General features: G+C 43.1%; 1 protein-coding gene across 1 annotated transcript; it reads left to right on the top strand.

Moving 5' to 3' along the window:
* Positions 1-1,369: 1,369 nt before the first annotated feature.
* On the top strand, positions 1,370-20,163 carry LOC137323362 (salivary glue protein Sgs-3-like). The gene is made up of 5 exons (XM_067986849.1): positions 1,370-1,488; positions 1,616-1,740; positions 9,347-9,466; positions 14,814-15,227; positions 18,280-20,163. Exons 1-5 carry the CDS (start codon positions 1,437-1,439, stop codon positions 18,286-18,288), a joined length of 720 nt encoding a protein of 239 aa, XP_067842950.1. The 5' UTR covers positions 1,370-1,436; the 3' UTR covers positions 18,289-20,163.
* The last annotated feature ends 5,473 nt before the right edge of the window (positions 20,164-25,636 follow it).

Below are 25,636 nucleotides of genomic sequence, written 5' to 3'. Positions count from 1 at the left end.
GAATTCAGCTCTTTTTTTTCCATGTTTGCACCAAGGCTGTAATGAGGTCTGGAGCCGAGTGGTCCTGGCAGAACCCAAACTGAGCATCGGTGAGCAGGTTATTGGTGAGTAAGTGCCGCTTGATAGCACTGTTGACGACACCTTCCATCACTTTGCTGATGATTGAGAGTAGGCTGATGGGGCGGTAATTGGCCGGATTGGATTTGTCCTGCTTTTTGTGGACAGGACATAACTGGGCAATTTTCCACATTGCCGGGTAGATGCCACTGTTGTAGCTGTACTGGAACAGTTTGGCTAGAGATGCGGCTAGTTCTGGAGCACAAGACTTCAGCACTACAGCCGGGATGTTGTCGGGGCCCATAGCCTTTGCTGTATCCAGTGCACTTAGCCGTTTCTTGATATCACATGGAGTGAATCGAATTGGCTGAAGACTGGCTTCTGTGATGGTGGGGATATCGGGAGGAGGCCGAGATGGATCATCCACTCAGCACTTCTGGCTGAAGATGGTTGCAAACGCTTATCAGCCTTTTCTTCAGCCAGAAGTGCCGAATGGAAGGATGTCAAGGCCTTAGAGAGGGTGCAGAAGAGATCAACTAGAATGGTACCAGGGATAAAAGACTTCAGTTACGTGGAGAGATTAGAGAACCTGGAGTTGTTCTCCTTCGAGCAGAGAAGGTTTAGCGGAGATTTGATGGAGGTGTTCAACATCACGAAGGGTTCTGGTAGAGTAAATAAGGAGAAACTGTTTCAAGTGGCAGACGGGTCGGTAACCAGAGGACACAGATCTTAGGTAATTGGCAAAAGAACTCGAGGCGAAATGGGGAACAAAATATTTATGCAACGTGTTGTTGTGATCTGGAATGCACTTGCTGGTAAGGTGGTGGAAGCAGATTTAATAATAGCTTTCAAAAGGGAATTGGATAAATATTTGAAAGGGAAAAATTTGCAGGGCTATGGGGAAAGAGCAGGGGAATGTTACTAATTGGATTGCTCTTTCAAAGAGCTGGCACAGGCACGATGGGCCAAATGGCCTCCTTCTGTGCTGTATCATGCTATGATTCTATGATTCCATGTCTCCGAGTTTATTCATTTAAATATGAAAGTTCAGCATTCCTTCCTTCCGTCACAGTTCATCATAAATAATTTGCAAGGTTACCAAAATAATTAGCAGCCTGGAATGTATTGATTATGAAACTGGAAATTGACACACATCATTCCTTACAAAACATATTGCAACACCCAATAATACTTTTAGAAGACCAACTGGTAAGATTTTGCAAGAACTGACGGGAGTGATTGTGGTCTGATTACATCATTGTTCCGTAATTTGCGGTACTGTTTTGCATGATCTGAAGTAAAAAACATTGAACAGAACCAGACAACAGACAGAGAGAAGAACGAACTAGAAGTGTCCTCCATTAATCCATACAGGCAAAATGAAACTCATGATCTTCATTTTTGCTGCAGTCCAGATCCTCTACTGTTCTGGCAAGTATTGAAGTGTGCTGTCAAATGATTAGAGTATGATTTGTTGTTCTGATGATCAGTTGATGTTAAACCAAATGACAACTTCAAAAATGTATTGATCCTTAAACCCCATTGCTTTTTGATTCAGGTCAGTCATGTAGCGGTATTACCTTTTCAAGGATTAACATAGTTTTAAATGCTACGATTACAAAGGTGAATGAAGATTCCACAATTAGTAACCTCTTCCGTGTGACCAGGTGTGAAGTAAAACGAGTAAGTACCATCAAATCCAACTGATTGTTTTCTCTTGCCCAGATATAAATGTTATTACTATGAATTTCTTCTGTTGCATTGCATTGTATTTTACTTTGAGAATCAAACCACTGTTGAGATAGAAAATAATAATTTGTCGTCTTTTAGAAGAATCCAATCCACACTGTTTGAAATGGTATAATTAGCTACGTATATCTTACTAAAAATCTTGTGTTTGAATGCATTTTCTGTCAACTAACTACTTCCTGTTGTCACATTTCTTTTTTCATTATTTCATGTCAGCTTCTAAACTTGAAATTATAATTGGATCTCCATATCGAGCTTCCCATTCACCTTCAGGGAAGCTTGATATGGAGATCCAATTATAATGTTTAGAGAGGAAATTTCAAGTTTAAAAGTTGACATAACACTTCCAGTGGCAAAAGGAGAAGTGAGATAAGCACATGAGGGAGAAAGGAATAGAAGGGTATGTTGATACGGTGCGATGAAGTAAGGTGGAGGAGGCTCACCTGGAGCATAAGCACTGGCATAGATATGTTGGGCCAAATGGCCTATTTCTGTGCTCTAAAATCCTATGTAAAAATAACTGCTGCGAGGCTGGAGTTCCATTCCAGGAGGCTGTAGTGACCAGCTCTGGCCACCAGGTACCGCTGTGGAGTAATTCTTAATTTGCTGAAGTCCATCTCCACCATCTTGCTGTTCTGGCCGTCGAAGTGAGTCATTTAGTTTCTCAAATTTGTAACTTTTTATTTATATTTTTATATGTATGTTTCAAACTTCCTCTCAAATGTCCCCATCCATGCTTCTCATTCCTGTGATCAGTCACCCACCCGCCTCTTCCCTGTGGTGCTCAAACTTTGGGTTGAGCCTTACTGCTTCTTGTTTTCCAGTCCGATCTTCCACTTTCCCCTCAGAAATCCTCCATACTGTCAGGTAATTTTCTTCATGTCTCCCGCTGTATGGTGCTATCGCTGCTGCCTCCCTGCTGTGGTGAGAGTTTCCCACCTCACTTGCCCGACATTTGCTGCAACTTCCAATTTGACTCCACTGTTCCTGCTTCATTTCTGTCCAGCCTTGAAATGTGCTTTGCTCCTCAAATCGCTCTTTAATTGTTCCTCCATCATCCTGCCCTTGACTGATATATCTGCCCTTTTCATTTCCTGCTGCCTCTCTCACTATTGGCTGCATTTGCCTGCCTACTTAGATTATAAAACTGTATTTTTGTTTCTATAATGAAAAGTAACATATCATAAAAATTATTTCTCAAAATTATACTTCTTTGGATTATCTCTGCTGCTGCCCATTGACTGGCTGCTTGTCTTTGTTAATTTACTTATATTAAATTACATAAGATTAAAATAATTTTAACTGGCTAATTTTTAGGTCCAGCTTAGCTACTACCCTGCTGATTGGAATTTGTTGAGTTGCTGTGTTGGCTCCATCTCAAATTTCACTTCATATCTTCCGACAGTCTACAGCTTTCCTCCTCAATATCAACCACACGGACAATTTTTGTATCATCTGCAGACTTCTTGATCAAGCTCCCCAACATTCAAGTCCAAATCATTCATATATACCACAAAAACAACGGACCCAGTACTGAGCCTTGCAGTTCCCCACTGGAAACACCATTCCATTCGCAAAAGCACCCATCAACCGTTACTCTTTGCTTCCTGCCACTGAGCCAATTTTGGATCCAACGAGCCATTTTCCCTTGGATCCCATGGGCTTTTACTTTTTTGACCAGTCTGCCATGAGGGGCGTTGTCAAAAGCCTTGCTAAAATCCATATACACTACATCAAATTGATTTCCTTGTTACCTCCTCAAGAAATTCAATCAAGTTAGTCAGACATGACCTTCCCTTAACCAATCCATGCTGACTGTCCTTGATTAACCTGTATTTTATAAATGACGATTTATGCTGTTCCTTCGAATCGATTCCAATAATTTGGCCACCATCGAGGTTGGACTGACTGGCCTATAATTACTCGGTCGGTCTCGTTCTCCCTTTTTAAACAACGGTACAATGTTAGCAGTCCTCCGATCCTCCGGCACCACACCTGTCGCCAGAGAACATTGGAAAATGATGGTCAGAGTCTCTGCTATTTCCTCCCTTGTTTCTCTTAACTGGCTGGGGAACATTACATCCAGGCCTGTTGATTTATCTACTTTCAAAGATGCTAAACCCCTCACTATATTCTTGTTCGAATAAATTTTGGTTATGCTTTTATTTTAAAATTTACAATGTTAAAATGGTATATCAACATTTTGGAATGCAATTTTGGTATGGTGTCTGTTGCCTGTCACAGGGTAGTTGCAGGCTTTGTCCACTAGATGCATTGATGCTTGAATCTCTTGACTTCATCTGGCATCTTATTTTTCTTATATTTCGAATCTAAAAAGTTCGGGAGTGTGCTGTGGGTAAATTTTAACTTTTTGATTTTTTATGGCCTGTCCCATTTACCTTCAAACACTCCCCATTTTCGCCCATGAAACGCTGATATGATTAGATGAAGTAAGGGGGGAGGAGGTTAGTGTCAAGCATAAACACCGGCATGGACCTGTGGGCCGAATGGCCTGGTTCTGTGCTGTACATTCGATGTAATTCCATGTAATGATGGGAGGGGCCAATGACAAAACTTTCATTCCTTCGGTACGCCCTGGTTGAATTGCCTATTTCCCAAAAGCAATCAATATCTTGAAGAGCAATTACCACTGGGAAATGACATTTCGGGCCCTACTTTTCGGATTGGCAGGTTGTAACTAGTGGGGTGCTGCAAGGATCAGTGCTTGGGCCTCAGCTGTTTACAATATATATCAATGACTTCGATAAGGGGACCAAGTGTAATGTATCCAAGTTTGCAGACGATAGAGAGCAAGGTGGGAAAGTAAGCTGTGAGGAGGACGCAAAGACACTGCAAAGGGATATAGACAGGTTGAGTGAGTGGGTGAGAAGGTGGCAGATGGAGTATAATGAGAGGAAATTTGAAATTATCCACTTTGGTAGGAAGAATATAAAAGCAGAATATTTTATAAAAGACGAGGGACTAAAACATGTTGGTATTCAGAAGGATTTGGGTGTCCTTGTACATGAATCACAGAAACTTAACATGTAGGTACAACAAGTGATTAGGAAGGCAATGGTATGTTAACCTTTATTGCAAGAGGGTTGGAGTATAAGAGTAAGGAGTTCTTGCAGCAATTATACAGGGTTCTGGTGAGACATGGAATACTGTGTACAGTTTTGGTCTCCTTACCCAAGGAAGGATATATTTGCCATGAATGGGTGCAAGAAACTTCACGAGATTGATTCCTGGAATGAGAGAGTTGTCCGATGAAGAGAGATTGAGTAGAATGGGCCTATATTCTCTGGAGTTTAGAAGAATGAGAGGTGATCTAATTGAAAATTCTAAGAGGGCTTGACATGGTAGATACTGGGAGTCTGTTTCCCCTGGCTGGGGAGTCTAGAACTAGGGATCATTGTCTCAGGATGAGGTGTCGGCCATTTAGCACCGAAATGAGGACATCTTTCTTCACTCAGAGGTTTGTGAATTTGAGGAATTCTCTACCCCAGAGCGCTGTGGATGCTCATTCGATGAGTATATTGAAGACTGAGATTGATAGATTTTTGGACACAAAGGGAATCAAGTGATATGGGGATAGGGTGGGAAAGTGGAGTTGAGGTACAAGATCAGCCATGATCCTACTGAATGGCAGAGCAGGCTCGAGGGACCATATGGTCTACTCATGCACCTATTTCCTATGTTCTTACTTACAACAGTTGCACAGCAAGCAGGTCTGCAGCATGGAGGCGTACTTTACTTTGGTTGTACACTCCGAAAAACTGTTGGGATTTCCAGCGGAAGAGAAAAGCGTAGAGCAACAGAAAGAAAATGTACTTTAGACACTACAGATAAAGTGAAAACTAGAAGGTGTAAGACGATTAACCCAGCATCAATGCTGAAGATCAGGCTAGGGTGTGTGGCCCAACTAAGAGTTCTATATACAAATGCACAGAGTATAAGGAATAAATTAAATGAACTACAGGTTCAAATTCAAATTGGAGGGTATGACATGAAAGCTATCACTGAGACATGGCTGCAGGATGGTCAGGATTGGGAACTAAATATACCGAGATATAAGGTCTACAGGAGAGACAGGGAAAATGGAAGAGGGGGAGGAGTAGCCTTAATGATTAGAGATGAAGTCACTTCAATGATAAAGGAGGATATAACGAGAGGTAAGCAGCCAACAGAGAACTTATGGGTTGAAGTGAGAAATAGGAAAGGATCTAAGACTATAGTGGGAATTGTGTATAGGACCCCTGGCAGCAGCTCTGAAGTGCTAGATTGTATAAATTCAGAGATTAGACTGGCGTGTAAGAAAGGCATAGTGGTCTTAATGGGAGACTTTAACCTTCACATAGATTGGGAAAAGCAGACTGGCAACTGTCAGAAAGGTAGTGAATTTCTTGAGTGTGTTCGGGATAGTTTTCTGCAGCAGTATGTCCTGGAGGCAACAAGGGGGCAAGCCATACTAGATTTAGTAATGAGTAATGAACCAGATTTAGTTAACGCCTTAACTGTATGCGAACATCTATCTAATAGCGATCATAACATGATCGAGTTCAATGTAGTGTTTGAAAGGGAAAAAAGTGAGTCAGTTGCTCAGATTCTAGACTTGGGTAAGGCCGACTTCAATGGGATGAGACAGAGACTGTCCACAGTAAACTGGGCAAATCTGTTAATGGGTAAAACGACTGATGATCAGTGGGAAATGTTTAAAGAAACATTTAACGGGATATGAAATCGGTTTATACCACTGAGGGGCAAGAATTCTACCTGCCAAAAAAAACATCCATGGACAACGAAAGAGGTAAGGGACAGTATAAGACATAAGGAAAGGGCATACAAAAAGGCAAAAAATGGCACAGATTCTGGCAAATGGGAAAGATACAAAGATCAACAAAGGGTCACAAAACAGATAGTAAGAGCTACAAAAAGAGAGTCTGAAAAGAAACTTGCAAGGGATATCAAAACCAATACAAAGAACTTTTGTAGTTACATTAGGAAAAAGAGGGTGGTCAGGAGCAGTGTTGGCCCCTTAAAAACTGAAAGTGGGGATATTGTCATTGACAATGGGGAAATGGCGGACATGTTGAACGATTACTTTGCGTCAGTATTTACAGTAGAAATAGAGGATAGCATGCTGGAAATCCCAAGGAAACTAATATTGAATCGGGGACAGGGAGTCGATAAAATTAATATAAGTAAAGCAACAGGAATGAAGAAAATAATAGCACTAAAGAGTGACATATCCCCAGGACCAGATGGTTTCCATCCCAGGGTTTTAAAGGAAGTAGGTGAGCACATTGCAGATGCCCTAACTATAATCTTTCAAAGTTCTCTAGATTCAGGAATTGTCCCTCTGGATTGGAAAATTGCACATGTCACTCCGCTTTTTAAGAAAGGAGAGAGAGTGAAACCAGGGAATTATAGACCAGTTAGTCTAACATCTGTTGTGGGGAAAATGCTGGAGTCTATAATTAAGTACAGGGTGACTGAACAGCTCGAGAATTTTCAGTTAATCAGAGAGAGCCAGCATGGATTTGTGAAAGGTAGGTCGTGCCTGACAAACCTGATTGAATTTTTTGAGGAGGTGACTAAAGTAGTGGACAGGGGAATGTCAATGGATGTTATTTGTATGGACTTCCAGAAGGCATTTAATAAGGTCCCACATAATAGATTGTGAGCTCAGATAGAAGCCCATGGAATCATGGGAAAAGTATGGTCTTGGTTAGGAAATTGGCTGAGCGAAAGGCGACAGAGAGTAGGGATAATGGGTAGGTACTCACATTGGCAGGATGTGACTAGTGGAGTCCCGCAGAGATCTGTCTTGGGGCCTGAATTATTCACAATATTTATTAACGACTCAGATGAAGGCATAGAAAGTCTCATATCTAAGTTTGCCGATGACACAAAGATTGGTGGCATTGTAAGCAGTGTAGATGAAAACATAAAATTACAAAGCGATATTGATAGATTTGGTGAATGGGCAAAACTGTGGCAAATGGAATTCAATGCAAACAAATGTGAAGTCATCAACTTTGGATCAAAAAAGGATAGAACAGGGTACTTTCTAAATGGTAAAAAGTTAAAAACAGTGGATGTCCAAAGGGACTTAGGGGGTTCAGGTATATAGATCATTGAAGTGTTATGAACAAGTGCAGAAAATAATCAAGAAGGCTAATGGAATGCTGGCCTTTATATCTGCAGGACTAGAGTACAAAGTGGGCAGAAGTTATGCTGCAGCTATACAAAATCCTGGTTAGTCCGCACCTGGAGTACTGTGAGCAGTTCTGGGCACCGCACATTCGGAAGGACATATTGGCTTTGCAGGGAGTGCAGCGTAGGTTTACTAGAATGATACCCGGACTTCAAGGGTTAAGTTACGAGGACAGATTACACAAATTGGGGTTGTATTCTTTAGAGTTTAGAAGGTTCAGGGGTGATCCAATCGAAGTTTATAAGATATTAAGGGGATCAGATAGGGTGGATAGAGAGAAACTATTTCCGCTGGTTGGGGATTCTAGGAGTAGGGGGCACAGTCTAAAAATTAGAGCCAGACCTTTCAGGAGTGAGATTAGAAAACATTTCTACACACAAAGGGTGGTAGAAGTTTGGAACTCTCTTCCGCAAACGGCAATTGATACTAGCACAATTGCTAAATTTAAATCTGAGATAGATAGCTTTTTGGAAATCAAAATTATGAAGGGATATGGGCCAAAGGTGGGTATATAGAGTTAGATCACAGATCAGCCATGATCTTATCAAATGGCGGAGCAGGCACGAGGGGCTGAACGGCCTACTCCTGTTCCTATGTTCCGATATTCATCTCGCCAGTCTCACATCTTTCTGTGTGGTGATGTAGGGGGGTTGGCAGACAGAAGTGGCAAATACGTCGTCATCAGTGGTTCCTGCTACTTTATCAATTTATTAATTCAATTGTGCTGTCTCAGCTGTGCTGTGATATTGATCAACTAGTTGGCAGCTGTGAGTCATCGTTCTTGTGGTTTGTGCGAGTTTCTGTGGGTTCAGTTCTCCTGTTGTAACAGAATGGTTTGAAAAAACAGTAACACATTCTGTTCTGATTTAAGTTCTCCACTTTATTGTGATATTGTTTGATCATTTTATGGTGATAGGATCTTCTGCCGTCGACTGTTTTACAGTGTATTGTCCACACTGTCCAGCCTTGAATCGCTGTGTGCAGTGCCAAAGGAGATCAATTGGTGTTACCATAAATGTAAACATGTTAATAAATCATTCCCATGAATCTCTCTGCTCACTGCATAATTTAGAGAAATCAAACAACCATCACAATAACTTGGTACAAATTTCTACTACCTGACTATAATACAACAACTTGCACATATATTGTTTTTAACACAATAAAACGTCCCAAGGTGCATCACAGGAGCATAATAATGTACAGCAAAATAATAATATTTCTGTCTGACAACATATTATTTTTGATATGTATTATCTCAAATGTCCTTCATTAAGTTTCTGTTGCGTGACACAAGTGTAATGTTATTCCTTTGGTCAGGTTAGTGTTGGAGAAGGCATTACCCAGTTGGATTTAGATATTGATGTCCAGGAAACTACGTGTCTCAAAAGTTCCGGACTCGATCCGACACAATGTGCACTGAAACCTTTGCCGAATGCTGTGAGTATTACAAAGTTTGCCATTTGCTTCTCCCCTGTAATTAATCCTTAGATTGGAGGCTTTAGTGTGATGGTAAAATGGCACAATGAGCGACCATGAAATCATGGAATATTTGAAGTTTAGTCCTCTATTGGCTGATATTTCTCACTGGCCCCCACACAGCAGAAACCAATAAATCACCCACCTGCGTCTCAGCATTTTCGGGGTAATTTTGCAAGGCTGTGCTGTCAGCCTGGAGCCTCAGTGAACACAAGAGACAGGGCAATTATACTATAATCTACAACCCTGATTTTAACACAAGTTGACCACACCATCCTCCTCAATGCCTCTTCTCTGTCGTGTAGCTGAATGGGACTGGCCTCGATTAGTTCCTCTCTTACCTATCCAATAGTAGCCAGAGCATCTCCAGCAATGGTTTCTGTTCCCACTTCCGCACAGTTACCTCTGGAATCTCCCAAGGACCTATCCTTGGTCACCTCCTCTTCCTCATCTACATGCTGCCGTCGACGACATCGTCCGATGACATGCGTCAAGTTCCACATGTACGCTGACAATACTAAGCTCTACCTCTCCACCACCTCTCTCGAACCTTCCACTGCCTCTGTGTTGTCAGACTGCTTGTCCAACATCCAGTCCTGGATGAGCCGCAATTTCCTTCAGTTAACCATTGTGACGACTGAAGCAATTTGTCTTCGCCCCCCTCCCCCATATAACCTTGGGACCGATTCCATTCCCCTTCCCAGCCAATGATTCAGGCTGTACCAGACTGTTTGCAATGACGGGGTCCGATTTGAACCTGAGCTGAACTTCAGCTTATTTATAAACTCTGCTGCCGATATCCTATTTCGCATTAAGTTCCACTCACCCATCAGCTTGCTGACCTGCATTGGCTCCCAATCTCCCAACGCCTCCAATTTAAAATTCATGGTCTCACCCCTCCCTATCTCTGTAACCTTTTCCAGTCCTTCGACCTTCTGAGAACTCGATGTTCCTCCAACTCATGCCTCTAATACATCACCCACTCCCTTAGAATTAGAAAGTTTCTCTTTCACTGTGGTAGATGTTGGCTGACACCTATATGTATATAAACGTGTTCTACAGATAGTCAGATATACACACTGGAGGTGGAACTCTATGTTGTGCACTCGATGTCTCCCGGCCTTAGTCTTTCTTTCCAATGACATTGGTTGGTTCTTTCTTTCTCCCTCTCTAATAATGGTCTTTCTGCCTCCCTCTGCAGTGACTATTCCAGAACTCTGCCAACTGAATCTTCATCATGTAATAAATCCCACTTATCTATCACTCCTGTTCTTGTTGACCTTCACTGGCTCCCTGACCCCCTGTGCAATGATTTGCAATGATTTGGAGGAAGCACTGAGGGTAGCAAGGACACAGAATGTACTCTGGGTGGGGGACTTCAATGTCCATCACCAAGAGTGGCTCGGTAGCACCACTACTGACCGAGGTGGCCGAGTCCTGAAGGACATAGCTGCCAGATTGGGCCTGCAGCAGGAGGTGAGCGAACCAACACCATCGGATCAGATAAAAACTCAGCAGTCCTGCCACATCCAGTGTGGTGGTGGACAATTTAACAACTAACGGGAAGAGGAGGTTCTGTAAACATCCCCATCCTCAATGGTGGCAGAGTCCAGCACATGAGTGCAAAAGACAAGGCTGAAGCGTTTGCAAGCATCATCAGCCAGAACTTCCGAGTGGATAATCCATCTCGGCCTCCTCCCGATATCCCCACCATCACAGAAGCCAGTCTTCAGCCAATTCGATTCACTCCACGTGACCTCGTCCTTGCTAACTCCCTGTCGCAAATGCATCTGTCCATGACAGTATTGGTCGGAGTGACCACCGCACAGTCCTCGTGGAGATGAAGTTCCGTCTTTGCACTGAGGACACCATCCAATGTGTTGTGTGGCACTACTGCCGTGCTAAATGGGATAGATTCAGAACAGATGTAGCAGCCCAAAACTGGGCATCCATGAGGCACTGTGGGCCACCAGCAGCAGCAGAATTGTATTCCAGCACAATCTGTAACCTCATGGCCCAGTATATTCCTCACTCTACCATTACCAACAAGCCAGGGGATCAGCCCTGGTTCAATAAGGAGTGTATGTCTTATCCACAAAAAACAGGACAAATCCAAACCGGCCAGTTACTGCCCCATCAGTCTATTCTCAATCATCAGCAAAGTGATGGAAGGTGTCATCGACAATGCTATCAAGCGGCACTTACTCACCAATAACCTGCTCACCGATGCTCCACCAGGGCCACTGGGCTCCAGACCTCATCACAGCCTTGGTCCAAACATGGACAAAAGAGCTGAATTCCAGAGGTGAGGTGAGAGTGACTGCCTTTGACACCAAGGCAGCATTTGACTGAGTGTGGCACCAAGGAGCCCAAGTAAAATTGAAGTCAATGGGAATCAGGGGGAAAACTCTCCAGTGGCTGGAGTCATACCGAGCACAAAGGAAGATGGTAGTGGTTGTTGGAGGCCAATCATCTCAGCCCCAGGACATTGCTGCAGGAGTTCCTCAGGGCAGTGTCCTAGGCCCAACCATCTTCAGCTGCTTCATCAATGACCTTCCCTCCACCATAAGGTCAGAAATGGTGGTGTTCACTGATGATTACACAGTGTTCAGTTCCATTCGCAACCCCTCAAATAATGAAGCAGTCCGTGCCAGCATGCAGCAAGACCTGGACAACATCCAGGCTTGGGCTGATAAGTGTCAAGTAACATTCGTGCCAGACAAGTGCCAGGCAATGACCGTCTCCAACAAGAGAGACTCTAACCTCCTCCCCTTGACATTCAACGGCATTACCATTGCTGAATCCCCCACCATCAACATCCTGGGTATCACCATTGACCAGAAATATAACTGGACCAGAAATATAAATACTGTGGCTGCAAGAACAGGTCAGAGGCTGGGTATTCTGCGGTGAGTGACTCACCTCCTGACTCCCCAAAGCCTTTCCACCATCTACAAGGCACAAGTCAGGAATGTGATGGAATAATCTCCACTTGTCTAGATGGGTGCAGCTCCAACAACACTCAAGAATCTCAACACCATCCAGCATAAAGCAGTCCGCTTGATTGGCACTCCATCCACCACCTTAAACATTCACTCCCTTCACCATTGGCGCACTGTGGCTGCAGTGTGTACCATCCACAGGATGCACTGCAGCAACTCAACAAGGCTTCTTCGACAGCACCTCCCAAACCTGAGACCTCTACCACCTAGAAGGACAAGAGCAGCAGGTACATGGGAACAACACCACCTGCACGTTCCCCTCCAAGTCACACACCAATCCGACTTGGAAATATATCGCCGTTCCTTCATCGTCGCTGGGTCAAAATCCTGGAACTCCCTACCGAACAGCACTGTGGGAGAACTTTCACCACACGGACTGCAGCGGTTCAAGAAGGCAGCTCACTACCACCTTCTCAAGGGCAATTAGGGATGGACAATAAATGCTGGCCTCGACAGCGACGCCCACATCCCATGAACGAAAAAAAAATAAAATTCTAAATCGTCCTCCTTGTTACCAATTCCTCCATCGTCTCACTCCACATTACCTCAGTCAGCATGAACTTACATTCTTGAAATTTCCTGCCAAATCTCTCTGCCTTTGCTGCCCTCTCATCTTCAAAAGCCTCCTGAAAAAGCTACTACTTCAACCACGCCTTTGGTTACCTCACCAAACTCGTGCTCCCCTTTTCTTGCAAATTACCTGGCGTCTGTCTCCTTCTCTCAACAAAAACAACAACAACTTGCATTGAAATAGCGCCATTAATGTAGTAAAACATCCCAAGGCACTCCAAGGCAAACAAAATTTGACACTGAGCCACATAAGAAGATATTAGGACAGGTGAAAAGTTTCCAGTGCACAGTGACTTCTAGATACTTGCATACTTACAGCTTTAAAGTTTTAAAACGTGCCAAGGTGCTGCACTAGGCTGGAGCGGGGAGAAGATTTAGGTAACCAAAGGTGTGGTTGGGGAGTGGCCTAGACTGCACAGACTCCGATCAGTTCCTACCTAAAATGGATTCAGGCTCCTATTTACCTCATAGGACCCTGATTTCCATATTAAGGGGGGCCTAAGACCTGAAATAGACAGGGGCTTTGGGGACAGGCCCATTTCAAAATGGAGCCAGCCGCATCGGCGGTGTTAACCTGGTGGTAAGGCTACTGACCCCATTTTGAGGTCATTAATGGCAGACGAAGGCGCTCAAAATCGACCACAATGATTTGAAATGAATGGACTGAGGTTTGAGGAAGCAGGACAGGAATGACAGATGAACAACAATTCGTACAGGACAGGACGTGAGCAACGGAAATTTGGATAAGATGGAGTTTGCATAGGATTGCGCTTGAGGTGCCAATAGCAGAGGCATTGAAGAAATGAAGCCTGGAGGTGATAAAGGCATGGGTGGAGATGAGATTGGAAAAGAGGTGAGCAATATTACAGGAGTGGAACGAATGTGGAGTTTGAAGTTCAGCTCAGAGTAAAACAGGAAATTGAGGCTTTGCACCATCAGAATCAGCCTGAGCAAGAAACTAAGAAAGGGATTTAAGGAGAACAGTTTGTGGCAAGCACCAAACAAGTTGGTTGCTATCTTCAAATCTTAACCTTCAACCTCATGCAACGTGTTTCGAACAAATGCTTGACAAGAGGGCTGTACTCCAGAAAGGGGGTTGTTTATTGCTTTGCTTGTTTGGTTGCCATCCTTTATCTCGTCTGTAGTCTTATTCTTTGCTCTGATGAAGGGAATTGTTGATGCTATAAATAGCTTAAAGAATACACAGGAAGGTTTGGATATTTAACTCGAATTCCCTATAGTGGTCATAGATCTCGTATCACTTTTGAAGCTTCAGCTATGCTGCACATCAGAATGCAATGGGAATTCCTGACGCCTGGTGTTGTTTAGGTATTAAGGATGGGAAAGATGTCAGATGACATAGTCCCATCTGTAATCTACAATTTGTCTTTGGGTAGGCCTGCCGTCCCTTCCCACAGAGTATCCCAGATGTGGCAGTGGAGCTCAGGGATCTGAAAAAGAATAATACAGAGTCGATCCCCCTCACTGAGCAGCTTGTAAAGTCTCCTTCACTGCAGAACTATCACAATATCACATTAATGTGCAATGTAACATTTACCCTGATGATAAAACAATGACCTGTGTTAATAAAACCCCTGGATGTTAACAGTATCCTGGCACTCATACCTGTGATCATTAGTTCAATATTCCATTGTTGATGCCCACTCACTATTTCAAAATTCACTCTGTTTAGGAACACTGGTACTGAATTACCAAACAAGTCTCTATATCTGTAGGTAACTGCTACTTGCATGAGCCGGGTGATGATTGAAGGTGAAGCGATCGTGAGTGTTCAACAACAATGCATGAACACAAATTTGTCAACAACCACAGTGCCTGTAACCAGTGAAAGAACAACAGCAACTACAGCACCAATAACAACCCCATCAACAACAACAACAACGACAACAACAACCCCAGAATCAACAACAACCACAGCAACAACAACCACAGCACCAACAACAACGACGACAACAACTCAAAGAACGACAACGACAACAACAACGACAACAACAACAACTACAACTACTCCAGCACCAACAACAAAATCGACAACAATGCCAACATCAACATCAACTCGATCAACTCAACCACCATCATCATCATCAGAAAGTAGTGAATCATCATCGGAAAGCATTGAATCATTAGAGGTAAATCACAGATTTTTTTGGTTGAATTTAGTGCTCATTGAAATAATGACCTGCAATTTCCTGAAACAACAGAGTAAGTACGGCGTAATGCTGATTTTCAGCGCAAAAGATCGTGCAAGTCACTTACGCCCTTTCCTTAGGCTATGCCCAAATTTCCTTGATCTTTTGCGATGATTCTGTGATACCTCTGCTGAAACCCTCCACTGCTCATTAATATAGTTCTGCCTTCATAAAAAATGAAGCTCATGCAAATTTCCTGAATTTACACCAGTTCTGAACAGGCTGTAAATTCAAACCTATAATTTGAAGCACAACAGGGCCCAAACTTATATTTTGGTGCTTTATGGTAACTTTACAAGTGATTTTTACAAAATTGTCCTCAGTGGGACCTACAATGAATTTTCTTTATCTGGGAATCCATTTTTCTGGCATCAGAATGATTTGCATTAAGAATTGAAAAACTTCCATGATTGCATTTTCTTAAACGTGCTGTGCCGAACGTGCACAAAAGATAGTTTGATGGCTTCAAACTTTAATTTTCATACATAAAGAGGGACTTAAAAAGGAATATGGTGTAAGTTCAGCACTTTCGTGGGGTCCTGATTGATTATACTGATTTCCCTTTATTTGATGCTGGTTTTTACATTCTGCTGTATGCTAATGTGATTCCCAGAGAGAATTCTTACGTAACTCTCCGACAGGAAGATCGGCGTAAATTTTGGCTTAACTTGCCGGTTACATCGTTTCAGGAAATTCTGGCCCATATCAATAGGAAATCACACCCTGAGGAAACATTGGATGGAAATATCTAAGTTCCCTTGTCACTGCTACGGCCTAACATGCAGTAGGTGGCTTGCCAGAAAATTATTGGTGAACTGCCTGTGATATTCCTCCCACTAATGTCAATTGACAGAATATCTATTTAAAGCAAATGACTGTGATTGGTTAACCCCCAATGCACACTAATTCTTTTAGCCAATGTAGTGGCTAACTTGCTCGTGACAAGGTCCCACAAATAGAAAATGAGATAAATGAGCAATGAATCTGCTTTGGTGGTGCTGGTTGAGGGAGCAGATGTTGGCCAAGAGAGCTCCCTGCTCTTCTTCGGATAATGCTCCGGGATCTTGTATGTCCATCTACATGAGCAGACACGGTCTCAGTTTTACATCTCATCTAAAGAATGGCATTACCAACAATACAGCACTCCCTCAGCACTGCACTGAAATGTTAGGCTAGATTATATGCTCATCTCTTGCAACGGGGATTGATCCCATGATCATTTGGCTCAGAGGAAGGAACTCTATTACTGAACCAGGCTGACACACTTCCAACTGATGCAGATTTAAACCTGTCTATGGAGAGACACTGAAGTGAAGCCTAAAAATGGACGCTTGACAGGTCTGACTGCAAGTTAGTATCGAGGCGAATTGTTCAGACATTTAATATTAACGTTCTGTTCTAGAAAACTCTCTGTATAATATAACCTTTGTTTTCTCTTGACTGAAGCTATAAATGATACATTTTAATTTAGAAACATGGCAAAAAAGGAAGAAATAAGCATTGCAAAAAATACATCGTTGGTGGGAACCTCGTTGGTGGAGACGTGGTAGATGGGGACATAATAGGTGGGGACGTGGTAGGTGGGGACGTGATAGGTGGGGACATGGTAGATGGGGACGTGGTAGGTGGAGACGTTATCGGTGGGGACGTGGTAGGAAAGAAGAACATCCCACCGAAGATCACGAGGAAGAAGGAACGACTGGAGAGAGTAAAATACAGATTTAGTAAGTATCACCAGAGATTATTTGTCACTTTTTGAAGAGTAAGTTGTGCTTATTTTTGTCCCTTTTCTGTGGTCGCAGAATTCCATAAAATTACAACTTGTAAATAGGCCATTCGGCCCAAGTGGTCTGTGTTGGTATTTAGTCGACATGTGAGCAGTACTCCTAATCCCATATGCCCGCCCAATTCCCATATCCCTTTATCCCCCTTGTCTTCAGCCACCTATCTAACCTACTAACCTATCCTTAAAAGTTGATATGGTCCATTGTGATGGTTTTGTTTTAAGTAATATTATGGATTTATTGTTTTCTGTACTATATATTATCTTCTATATCTTATTTTCTATATATGGTCACCTCTCAGATGCCTCCTATCAAGGTTGAATAGTTCTCCAGTCATTCATCATCACTCAATTCTCTGACACCAGGGATCAGACTCTTTTTCTGAACTGCCTTCATGATTTGAATGTCTTCCTTGTGTCTCAGAGATCAGAACTGGATGCAGTACTCTGCAGTGTGGTCTGACCAGAGCACAGTTCGACTTAAGCATGACTTTGTCTGCCTTGTACTCTTCTGTTTCGGCTATATAGTTCAGCATTCTATTTGTTTTTTGATTGTTCCCCTGCAATGATTGAACGTGTTCCAGAATCTCCTTTACCTGTAGCTTTGGACACACATTTGGTATCACTAGCAAATTTTACATTATTTTGAAATTGTTTATAATGACAGCGAAGAACCGAATACAAGACCTGTGGAATCCATTAGTCAATAACCCCAAGAGAGCTTTTTCAACTTATAGAAAGACTGTACTGTCCAGGATATAGGTTGTAAGAATCATTGAGTGTTGTGTTCCTCGCATTTACCATTATTAGAGGACTTGATAAATCTTTGTGTGTGAGGATGAAACCAATAGTCCCAATTTCTTTTAAACTCCCCTTCACTCACGTAGCTGTGTGTGAACAGAGTTATAAATGTTCCATGTATCTGTACTTCGTTATTGGTCAAAGCAAGTGGACACTTCCAGAATTAAACGATAAACCCAAAGGTGGCACCATAAATATCCCGTGGGAAACGCACGTCCTTTCCGATATCAGCCCCGTTCTACACATGCTCCAAGTCAAACAGTCACATTCATTCTACTGAGGAGAGATTTTCGGCTCATTCACTAACTAAATAATGTTCACCACAAACCTCTTAGAAAAATGGTTACTAATATTCAGCGGAAAATATTGGAACGTGTTACTGAATTAGTTTTGTTGATTAAATTACAGATGTTATAAGAAAACTGAAGATCGGACGGAAATATCGGGGCAAAGGAAGGTGGTAAACATGAGGAAAATACCACATGGCTTAAACTGTTTAATTTTAAAGCATTATGTTTCACAATTAAATATAAGAAAGTAGTTTATTGTTTAATCATTAGTATTTCATACTATAGCTTATTACACTGGTGTTTGTGATATCATCACTGCTCAGCAATACGCCAACTAACTAAATCATGTGATACATTCCATACCAGACCTCAAAGTGAACCGGGATAATAAACAGAACATTGCTCTCTAATTACTGTATCACTGGGGCTCTTTCAGTTCTGGGAAACAATATGAGAAATAACTCACACCCAGGACGTTAACCAACTGGGAGATTTCACATCCACAACGGAGCTCCCACAATACACATCAGATTAATAAAATAAAATGGAATGCCTTCCTTCATGTGCTGTCAGTTAAATCAGTGGTGAGTTATCACAAAGTCCAGCTCTCAATCTGCTCCATGTTCATGAGAAGTTTCATTGGTTCAGTGAGAGCCGAGGATGAGGCTAATTTCTGCAACGTGAAACTGATTAGAACCTTTCTCACCAATGCCCACAGACATTGTACCTCCCACTGAGAGCTCACACAGCAGCTAAAGAACCTAGAGTTCCAATCTGTCAAGTAAACGACTGGGCCACCAGAGGGAAGTGTAAAAGTCAGGGGGTCAGAAGTTATTACTAAGTTAAGTCTGGAGCCACAGATGTAGCTGAAGTGCTCAGTACCAGTTCTGGTGTAACTGGTGTAACTGGTAATTGTACTGTCAGCCATGCATCGAGTTTCACTCAATGATTCATACTGAATGTAATCGTTGATGGAAGAAAGCAGTGAACCTGGACGAAGCTGAAATTCATATTACTTCCTTTGGCAGAATTTTTTTCAACAGACCTGCAAAAGTGGGTGTTTGTTCTTTTTGTGTTCTCCCTGGATAGAAATTTTGGTCATTCTTCCCCTTACTCCTTCCCTGCTCTTGGGTTGCCCAGTATAACTACTCATTATCCAGCTACCACCCCCTTAGGAGTGGATTTCTACCAGACAATCCCATTCTGTGTATGCAAGAAAGTAGTTTCTCACACCATCTCATGTATGAATGCCTACTGGAAGCATCTGAAATGAAATGATAAACTCCCTATTGTCCCAGATTGTTATGCAAAGCAGTTTGAAGGGCAGATTTGTTATTACACAAATACCCTCATTTCTATATGGCTCATCCTTTCTCTGTGTCAAAAATTCCTTTGGGAATTCCTATGGCATTCGGAAGAAATGGATGAAGGCAAGTTATAGCAAAGAAGGCTCATGCTCCAATAGTTGACATTTGCTGAAGTGAGTAATCTGAGCCCTTCACCTACAGTCCTGGCCTATTGTTTATAATACAGTGGCACAATCAACACATGCCCTCCATTAACATCTGCTGTACCTCAACTACCATGCATACCCACTAATCTGTCTGCTACTATTTTAATACACCTCATGAAATGAACAGTTGAGCTTACACTCGAACAAATTTCTACCATTTAATTTCTGCACAAGTGAATTAAATATGTGGCATCAATGTTTCACACCGTGGTATTTCTCCTTGACAGTCAATGGTGTGAGTCTTTTTGAAACAAATCAGCTGGTCTTTCTAAGAGTTCCCGAGGTGGTGCGAGTAAGTGCGGTGAAAGGTTGCTGATCCTCATGGAGACTTTGGGCGATGGATGTAGCATTGCAGCTCCCTTGGTACTGGGTTATAAGATGACCCTGTAACCACAGGTAGAGTTTCTGACTGGCTGCTCCTGCTGGCTTACTGGCACTTCCTTAATCCTTTGAGGTGACCAGCTAACTTGGTCAGATATGACATCACCATGAGAGTGCTGCCTTATCGTTATAATTAATAACCAGGAAATAGGGGGCCCCGAATGGGTGCACTGACATCTGTGCTGATTGCCTGATCGGTGTCGTAAAATAGCAAACCAGTCAAATAGAGAGGATAAAACCCCCGGTCCAGATGGATTGAATCCACGTTTCTGAAAGAAGCAAGGCAAGAGATAACAGCAGCATCATTATAAATATATGTGTAAAATTTAATCAGAAAAGAGAATAGTGCCAAAGGACCAAAGAAGAAGAAAAAGCTGGAGTAAGCGATGAAAACTTTGTTTCTCCTACAGATGACCGCTGATAAAGAATCCCATAGAGTGAATCCAGTAATGATCCAAGGAGATAGAGAGAAACGGATTGTGGTACAACCCTCTCATCTGTGGTATGTTGTTCATCATGGTGGCAACAATATTGTTGGTGTGTATTGGTATACAAAAAAACTTTCATCTCTGAAACATTCATCTCTGTCCCAGCAGGCCCAGGAAGAAGCAAATGATCCCTGTCCTATCTCTGGGACTGCTTTTACTGATGTGACCCGAAATGAGATTTGTGTTGGTATAATGGCTTGGTGAAATGTCTTGAGAATCAATGGATCAATTGTGGACCGCATAATAAAGATCCTTACAAGAACGCCGGGACAATACCATATCACTATTATGTTTCATCCTGGTGCCCATCCCCCTGCCAAATTAGTTCAAATATTGGAGAACGTGCAAAAAAGATTGACAAGGATGATACCAGAAGTGAGAGGGTAGAGCTATCAGAGAAGGTTGGACAGGCTGCAGCTCTTTTCCCTAGAAGACTAAAAGTGAAGAATGCGAGGTGACCTGATCGAGGTCTTTATAATTATGAAGGGGTTCGATAGGGTAGACATAGAGAAAACATTTCCACTTATGATTAGTCCAACACAAGAGGTCATAGATATGAGATAGTCACTAATAAATTCACTCAGGAATTCAGGAGAAACTTCTTTACCCAGAGAGTGTTAAAAATGAGGAACTTGATATGGAGAAGTTAAGGTGAACAGCATAGTTGCATTTAAAGGAAAATTAGATAAATACATGAGGGAGAAATGAATGGAAGGATGTGTGATTAAGGTTAGATGCAGTAGAGTGGGAGCAGGTTCGTGTGGAGCATAAACACTGGAACAGACCTGTTGGGCCGAATGGCCTGTTTCTGTTTGTAATGCTGTAATTCTATGCATCCTTAGCTCAGAGAGACTTTCAGTTTTCTATTTTATTTGTAACTATATCAAAGAATTTGAGCCGGTTACACAAGGAGGAACTTCAGCAACATGCTACCAATTTCTCCACAAGCTATTGCTATAGTGCCACTCCTGCAATCTAACCTTTAATAGTTTGCATTATTTGACCCAGGTTAAATCAATGGGCTGCTCGTTGTGTGGATCTGATTTGTCCCTGGATTAAATATAGATAATACTCGTAAATCTATTGTGGCCCTTTACACAGACCAAGGAAATGGTGGGGTAGACTTTTGTCTTCACTGCCTGGGCGGTGCAGATCACACATCTTTTATAGAACCCACCTAACTTTCATCGCATCAAGATCAAGGCAATGAAATGATGTGGAGATGCCGGTGATGGACTGGGGTTGACAATTGTAAACAATTTTACAACACCAAGTTATAGTCCAGCAATTTTATTTTAAAATTGCAATGAAAGGCAGAAATAAAGAGCGTGTGATCCACCACGCCAAATTTCCGACCAGGAATTAACAATTCAAATCTGCAACGAGACATCTTTTAGTTGTTTATTGTATCAGGTCGAGATGGTTACAGCGCCACCACTGGATAAAAGAAGAATAACATGGACAAAAATGGTTACAGCGCCACCACTGGTCAAAGGAAGAATAACAAATGTACCAGAAATGGTTACAGCGCCACCACTGGTCAAAGGAAGAACAACAGGATTCGCAATTTGGTGCTTGATACTCAGCTCATTCAGCGTATCAGCGTCAGTCTTACGTCAGGTCGCGACTGAGATGGTTTAAGAGGAACTCCTGGAGTATGAATTCTCTGTCCCTGCGGCTGCTTCCATTTTTTTTCGTTCATTGGTTGTGGGCATCGCTGGCAAGGCCAGCATTTATTGCCCATCTCTAATTGCCCTTGAGAATTTTTTTTTTTTTTTTTATTCGTTCACGGGATGTGGGCGTCGCTGGCAAGGCCGGCATTTATTGCCCATCCCCAATTGCCCTCGAGAAGGTGGTGGTGAGTCACCTTCTTGAACCGCTGCAGTCCGTGTGGTGAAGGTTCTCCCACAGTGCTTTTAGGTAGGTAGTTCGAGGATTTTGACCCAGCGGTGACGAAGGAACGGCGATATATTTCCAAGTCAGGATGGTGTGTGACTTGGAGGGGAACGTGCAGGTGGTGTTGTTCCCATATGACTGCTGCCCTTGTCTTGCTAGGTGGTAGAGGTCGTGGGTTTGGGAGGTGCTGTCAACGAAGCCTTGGCAGGTTGCTACAGTGCATCCTGTGGATGGTACACACTGTAGCCACAGTGCGCCGGTGGTGAAGGGAGTGAATGTTTCGGGTGGTGGATGGGGTGCCAATCAAGCGGGCTGCTTTGTCCTGGATGGTATCGAGCTTCTTGAGTGTTGTTGGAGCTGCACTCATCCAGGCAAGTTGAGAGTATTCCATCACACTCCTGACTTGTGCCTTGTAGATGGTGGAAAGGCTTTGTGGAGTCAGGAGGTGAGTCACTCGCCACAGATGACCCAGCATCTGACCTGCTTTTGTAGCCACAGTATTTATGTGGCTGGTCCGGTTAAGTTTCTCGTCAATGGTGATCCCCAGGATGTTGATGGTGGAGCATTCAGCAATGGTAATGCCGTTGATAGGTGGTTAGAGTGTCTCTTGTTTGAGATGGTCATTGCCTGGCACTTGTCGGGCGCGAATGCTACTTGCCAGTTATCAGCCCAAACCTGAACGTTGTCCAGGTCTTGCTGCACGCGGGCACCGACTGCTTCATTATCTGAGGGGTTGCGAATGGAACTGAACACTGTGCAATCATCAGCAAACATCCCCACTTCTAACCTTATGATGGAGGGAAGGTCATTGATGAAACAGCTGAAGATGGTTGGGCCTAGGACACTGCCCTGAGGAACTCCGCCAGCAATGACCTGGGGCTGAGATGATTGACCTCCAACAACCACTACCATCTTCCTTTGTGCTAGGTATGACTCCAGCCACTGGAGAGTTTTCCCCCTGATTCCCATTGACTTCAATTTTACTAGGGCTCCTTGGTGCCACACTCGGTCAAATGGTGCCTTGATGTCAAGGGCAGTCACTCTCACCTCACCCTGGAATTCAGCTCTTTTGTCCGTGTTTGGACAAAGGCTGTAAATGAGGTCTGGTGCTGAGTGGTCCTGGCAGAACCCAAAATGAGCATCCGTGAACAGGTGATCGGTGAGTAAGTGCCGCTTGATAGCACTGTCGATGACAACTTCTATCACTTTGCTGATGATTGAGAGTGGACTTATGGGGTGGTAATTGGCCGGATTGGATTTGTCCTGTTTTTTGTGGACAGGACATACCTTGGCAATTTTCCACATTGTCGGGTAGATGCCAGTGTTGTAGCTGCACTGGAACAGCTTGGCTAAAGACGCGGCTAGTTCTGGAGGACAAGTCTTTAGCACTACAGCCGGGAGGTTGTCGGGGCCCATAGCCTTTGTTTTATCCAGTGCATTCAGCCATTTCTTGATATCACATGGAGTGAATCAAATTGGCTGAAGACTGGCTTCTGTGATGGTGAAGATGTCAGGAGGAGGCCGAGATGGATCATCGACTCGGCACTTCTGGCTGAAGATGACTTTTGCCTCGTAAGATGGAGTCTGGAAGAATCTCCAAGGAAATTCAGGCCACTTATTCTTTAAGACATCCTGTGGAAGAATTAACAAGAACACGGTAACCATTACTGTTACTGTTAAAGAGTGAACCTCTGATTTGTACAGACTGGGGAATGTGTTGCCAACTGAAGGATTTTATATATGTATATCGTTGGTTTGTTGCTTCCAATTCTGTAGAATCATGTCTTCTGGATTCTTTTTTAGCTGCAGCCAGACTGCTTCATGTTTTTTTTTGCTTTCACCTGAGATGAGGTCCCTGATTTTAACTGCCCCCACCTGACGGAGAAAGGGGTGAGGTGAGGGGTGTGGAGTTTAAATAATGCGAGTTACTTACCTCCCTGGTCCTGCTGCCTTCCTGCTACGTCCTGATATTAACCTGTTCTTTTGAGCAAGACACCTGCAGGAAGGAAGTGGGGTCCTACTTTAAATATGCAGATCAGATCCGATGATGTCATTCGGACCCAATTTGCAATTTTAACCTGAGGCCTGAGTGGGGAACAGTGACGGCTCCCCCATCAGGCAAACGTGTTGGGAGCCAGATTCTGGGCCACAAAAGGCCCTGTAAAGTTTTATTTTAGGTTTTCTCATGGGCCTCACAAGGAATCCTTGGGCCAACCTTGCACTGCGCTTCACCCCTCCCGAACTTTGACAGATTTTACCCCCGCCAAGATCGAGGCCGGAGCCTTCCACCCTCCCGATCCCTGCCAACAGCCTTTCCCCCCTCCCGATCCTTGCCGACAGTCTTCCCCCTCCCCACCCCCCCACTGACCCCCGGGGACCTTTCACACGGGTCCCCAGGAGCGGCCTGCTGTCGGCAGATGCACAGTCCCCTGTGCCGGCCATGCAGACAATCTGGCCGGTTGTCAGGCAGGATTTATTTAAATGAGGCACGGCCGTTAAGATCGGCAGGGTCTCCATGTCTCCGGCCTTAAAGAGTTTGTCACCTGTTACCGGGGTCCCCCACATCCTTCCCGTCCCCAATTAAAATCGAAGCTGATATTTCAGACTCCTCAGGTTCAAATTATGCAGAACATAGAAACCTCCCTCTCCTCCTGTCTCATCTTTATCTTTCCTAAACACCCTATATCCCACCATATTAAACTCACTCTCATCCTGTGGATTGTGCCATGTTTCTATAATCCCTATGACAACATCATTTTCTTCTATTACACATGCTTCCAATTCCAGCATTTTATTCCGATTGCTTCTAAAATTCACATGATATTATTTAATTGCGTTCATTGAGACTTTTTCTATTTGTTTTCTTTGCCTGAATTTATTTTCTGCCTTCTGATTGTTTTTGTACCTTTGACCAGTCTTCAAATTCAATTTATTCATCAATAAAGTCTGATTCCCTAGCCCACTCCAATTGGAGTTTAAAAGACCCTCAATAATTCTTTCACATCTACGTTAGGCTTTCTGAAGCACATTTACTGCAGATTCAGAAAGATTGCAAATATAGGACTATTGTATGAATGAATAGGAGTTTAATCTGATCTGAATGTTGAATTGTCATTCCAGCTCATCAATAACATGAATTTACAAATCTCTATATAAGTAGATCTGAATACCACGTACATGAAACAGATTGTCTCATG

This window comes from Heptranchias perlo, chromosome 7, assembly GCF_035084215.1.
Source record: "Heptranchias perlo isolate sHepPer1 chromosome 7, sHepPer1.hap1, whole genome shotgun sequence".
NCBI classification, from domain to species: Eukaryota; Metazoa; Chordata; class Chondrichthyes; order Hexanchiformes; family Hexanchidae; genus Heptranchias; species Heptranchias perlo.
The sequence above is the reverse complement of the archived record's forward strand: the minus strand, read 5'-3'. Positions and strand labels throughout refer to the sequence as shown.

Coding starts and splice junctions, on each gene's coding strand:
- LOC137323362 (XM_067986849.1), top strand. CDS start 1,437: ATGAAACTCATGATCTTCATTTTTGCTGCAGTCCAGATCCTCTACTGT. Junction 1,741..9,346: donor CCAGGTGTGAAGTAAAACGA/GTAAGTACCATC, acceptor TCCTTTGGTCAG/GTTAGTGTTGGAGAAGGCAT. Junction 9,467..14,813: donor TGAAACCTTTGCCGAATGCT/GTGAGTATTACA, acceptor CTATATCTGTAG/GTAACTGCTACTTGCATGAG.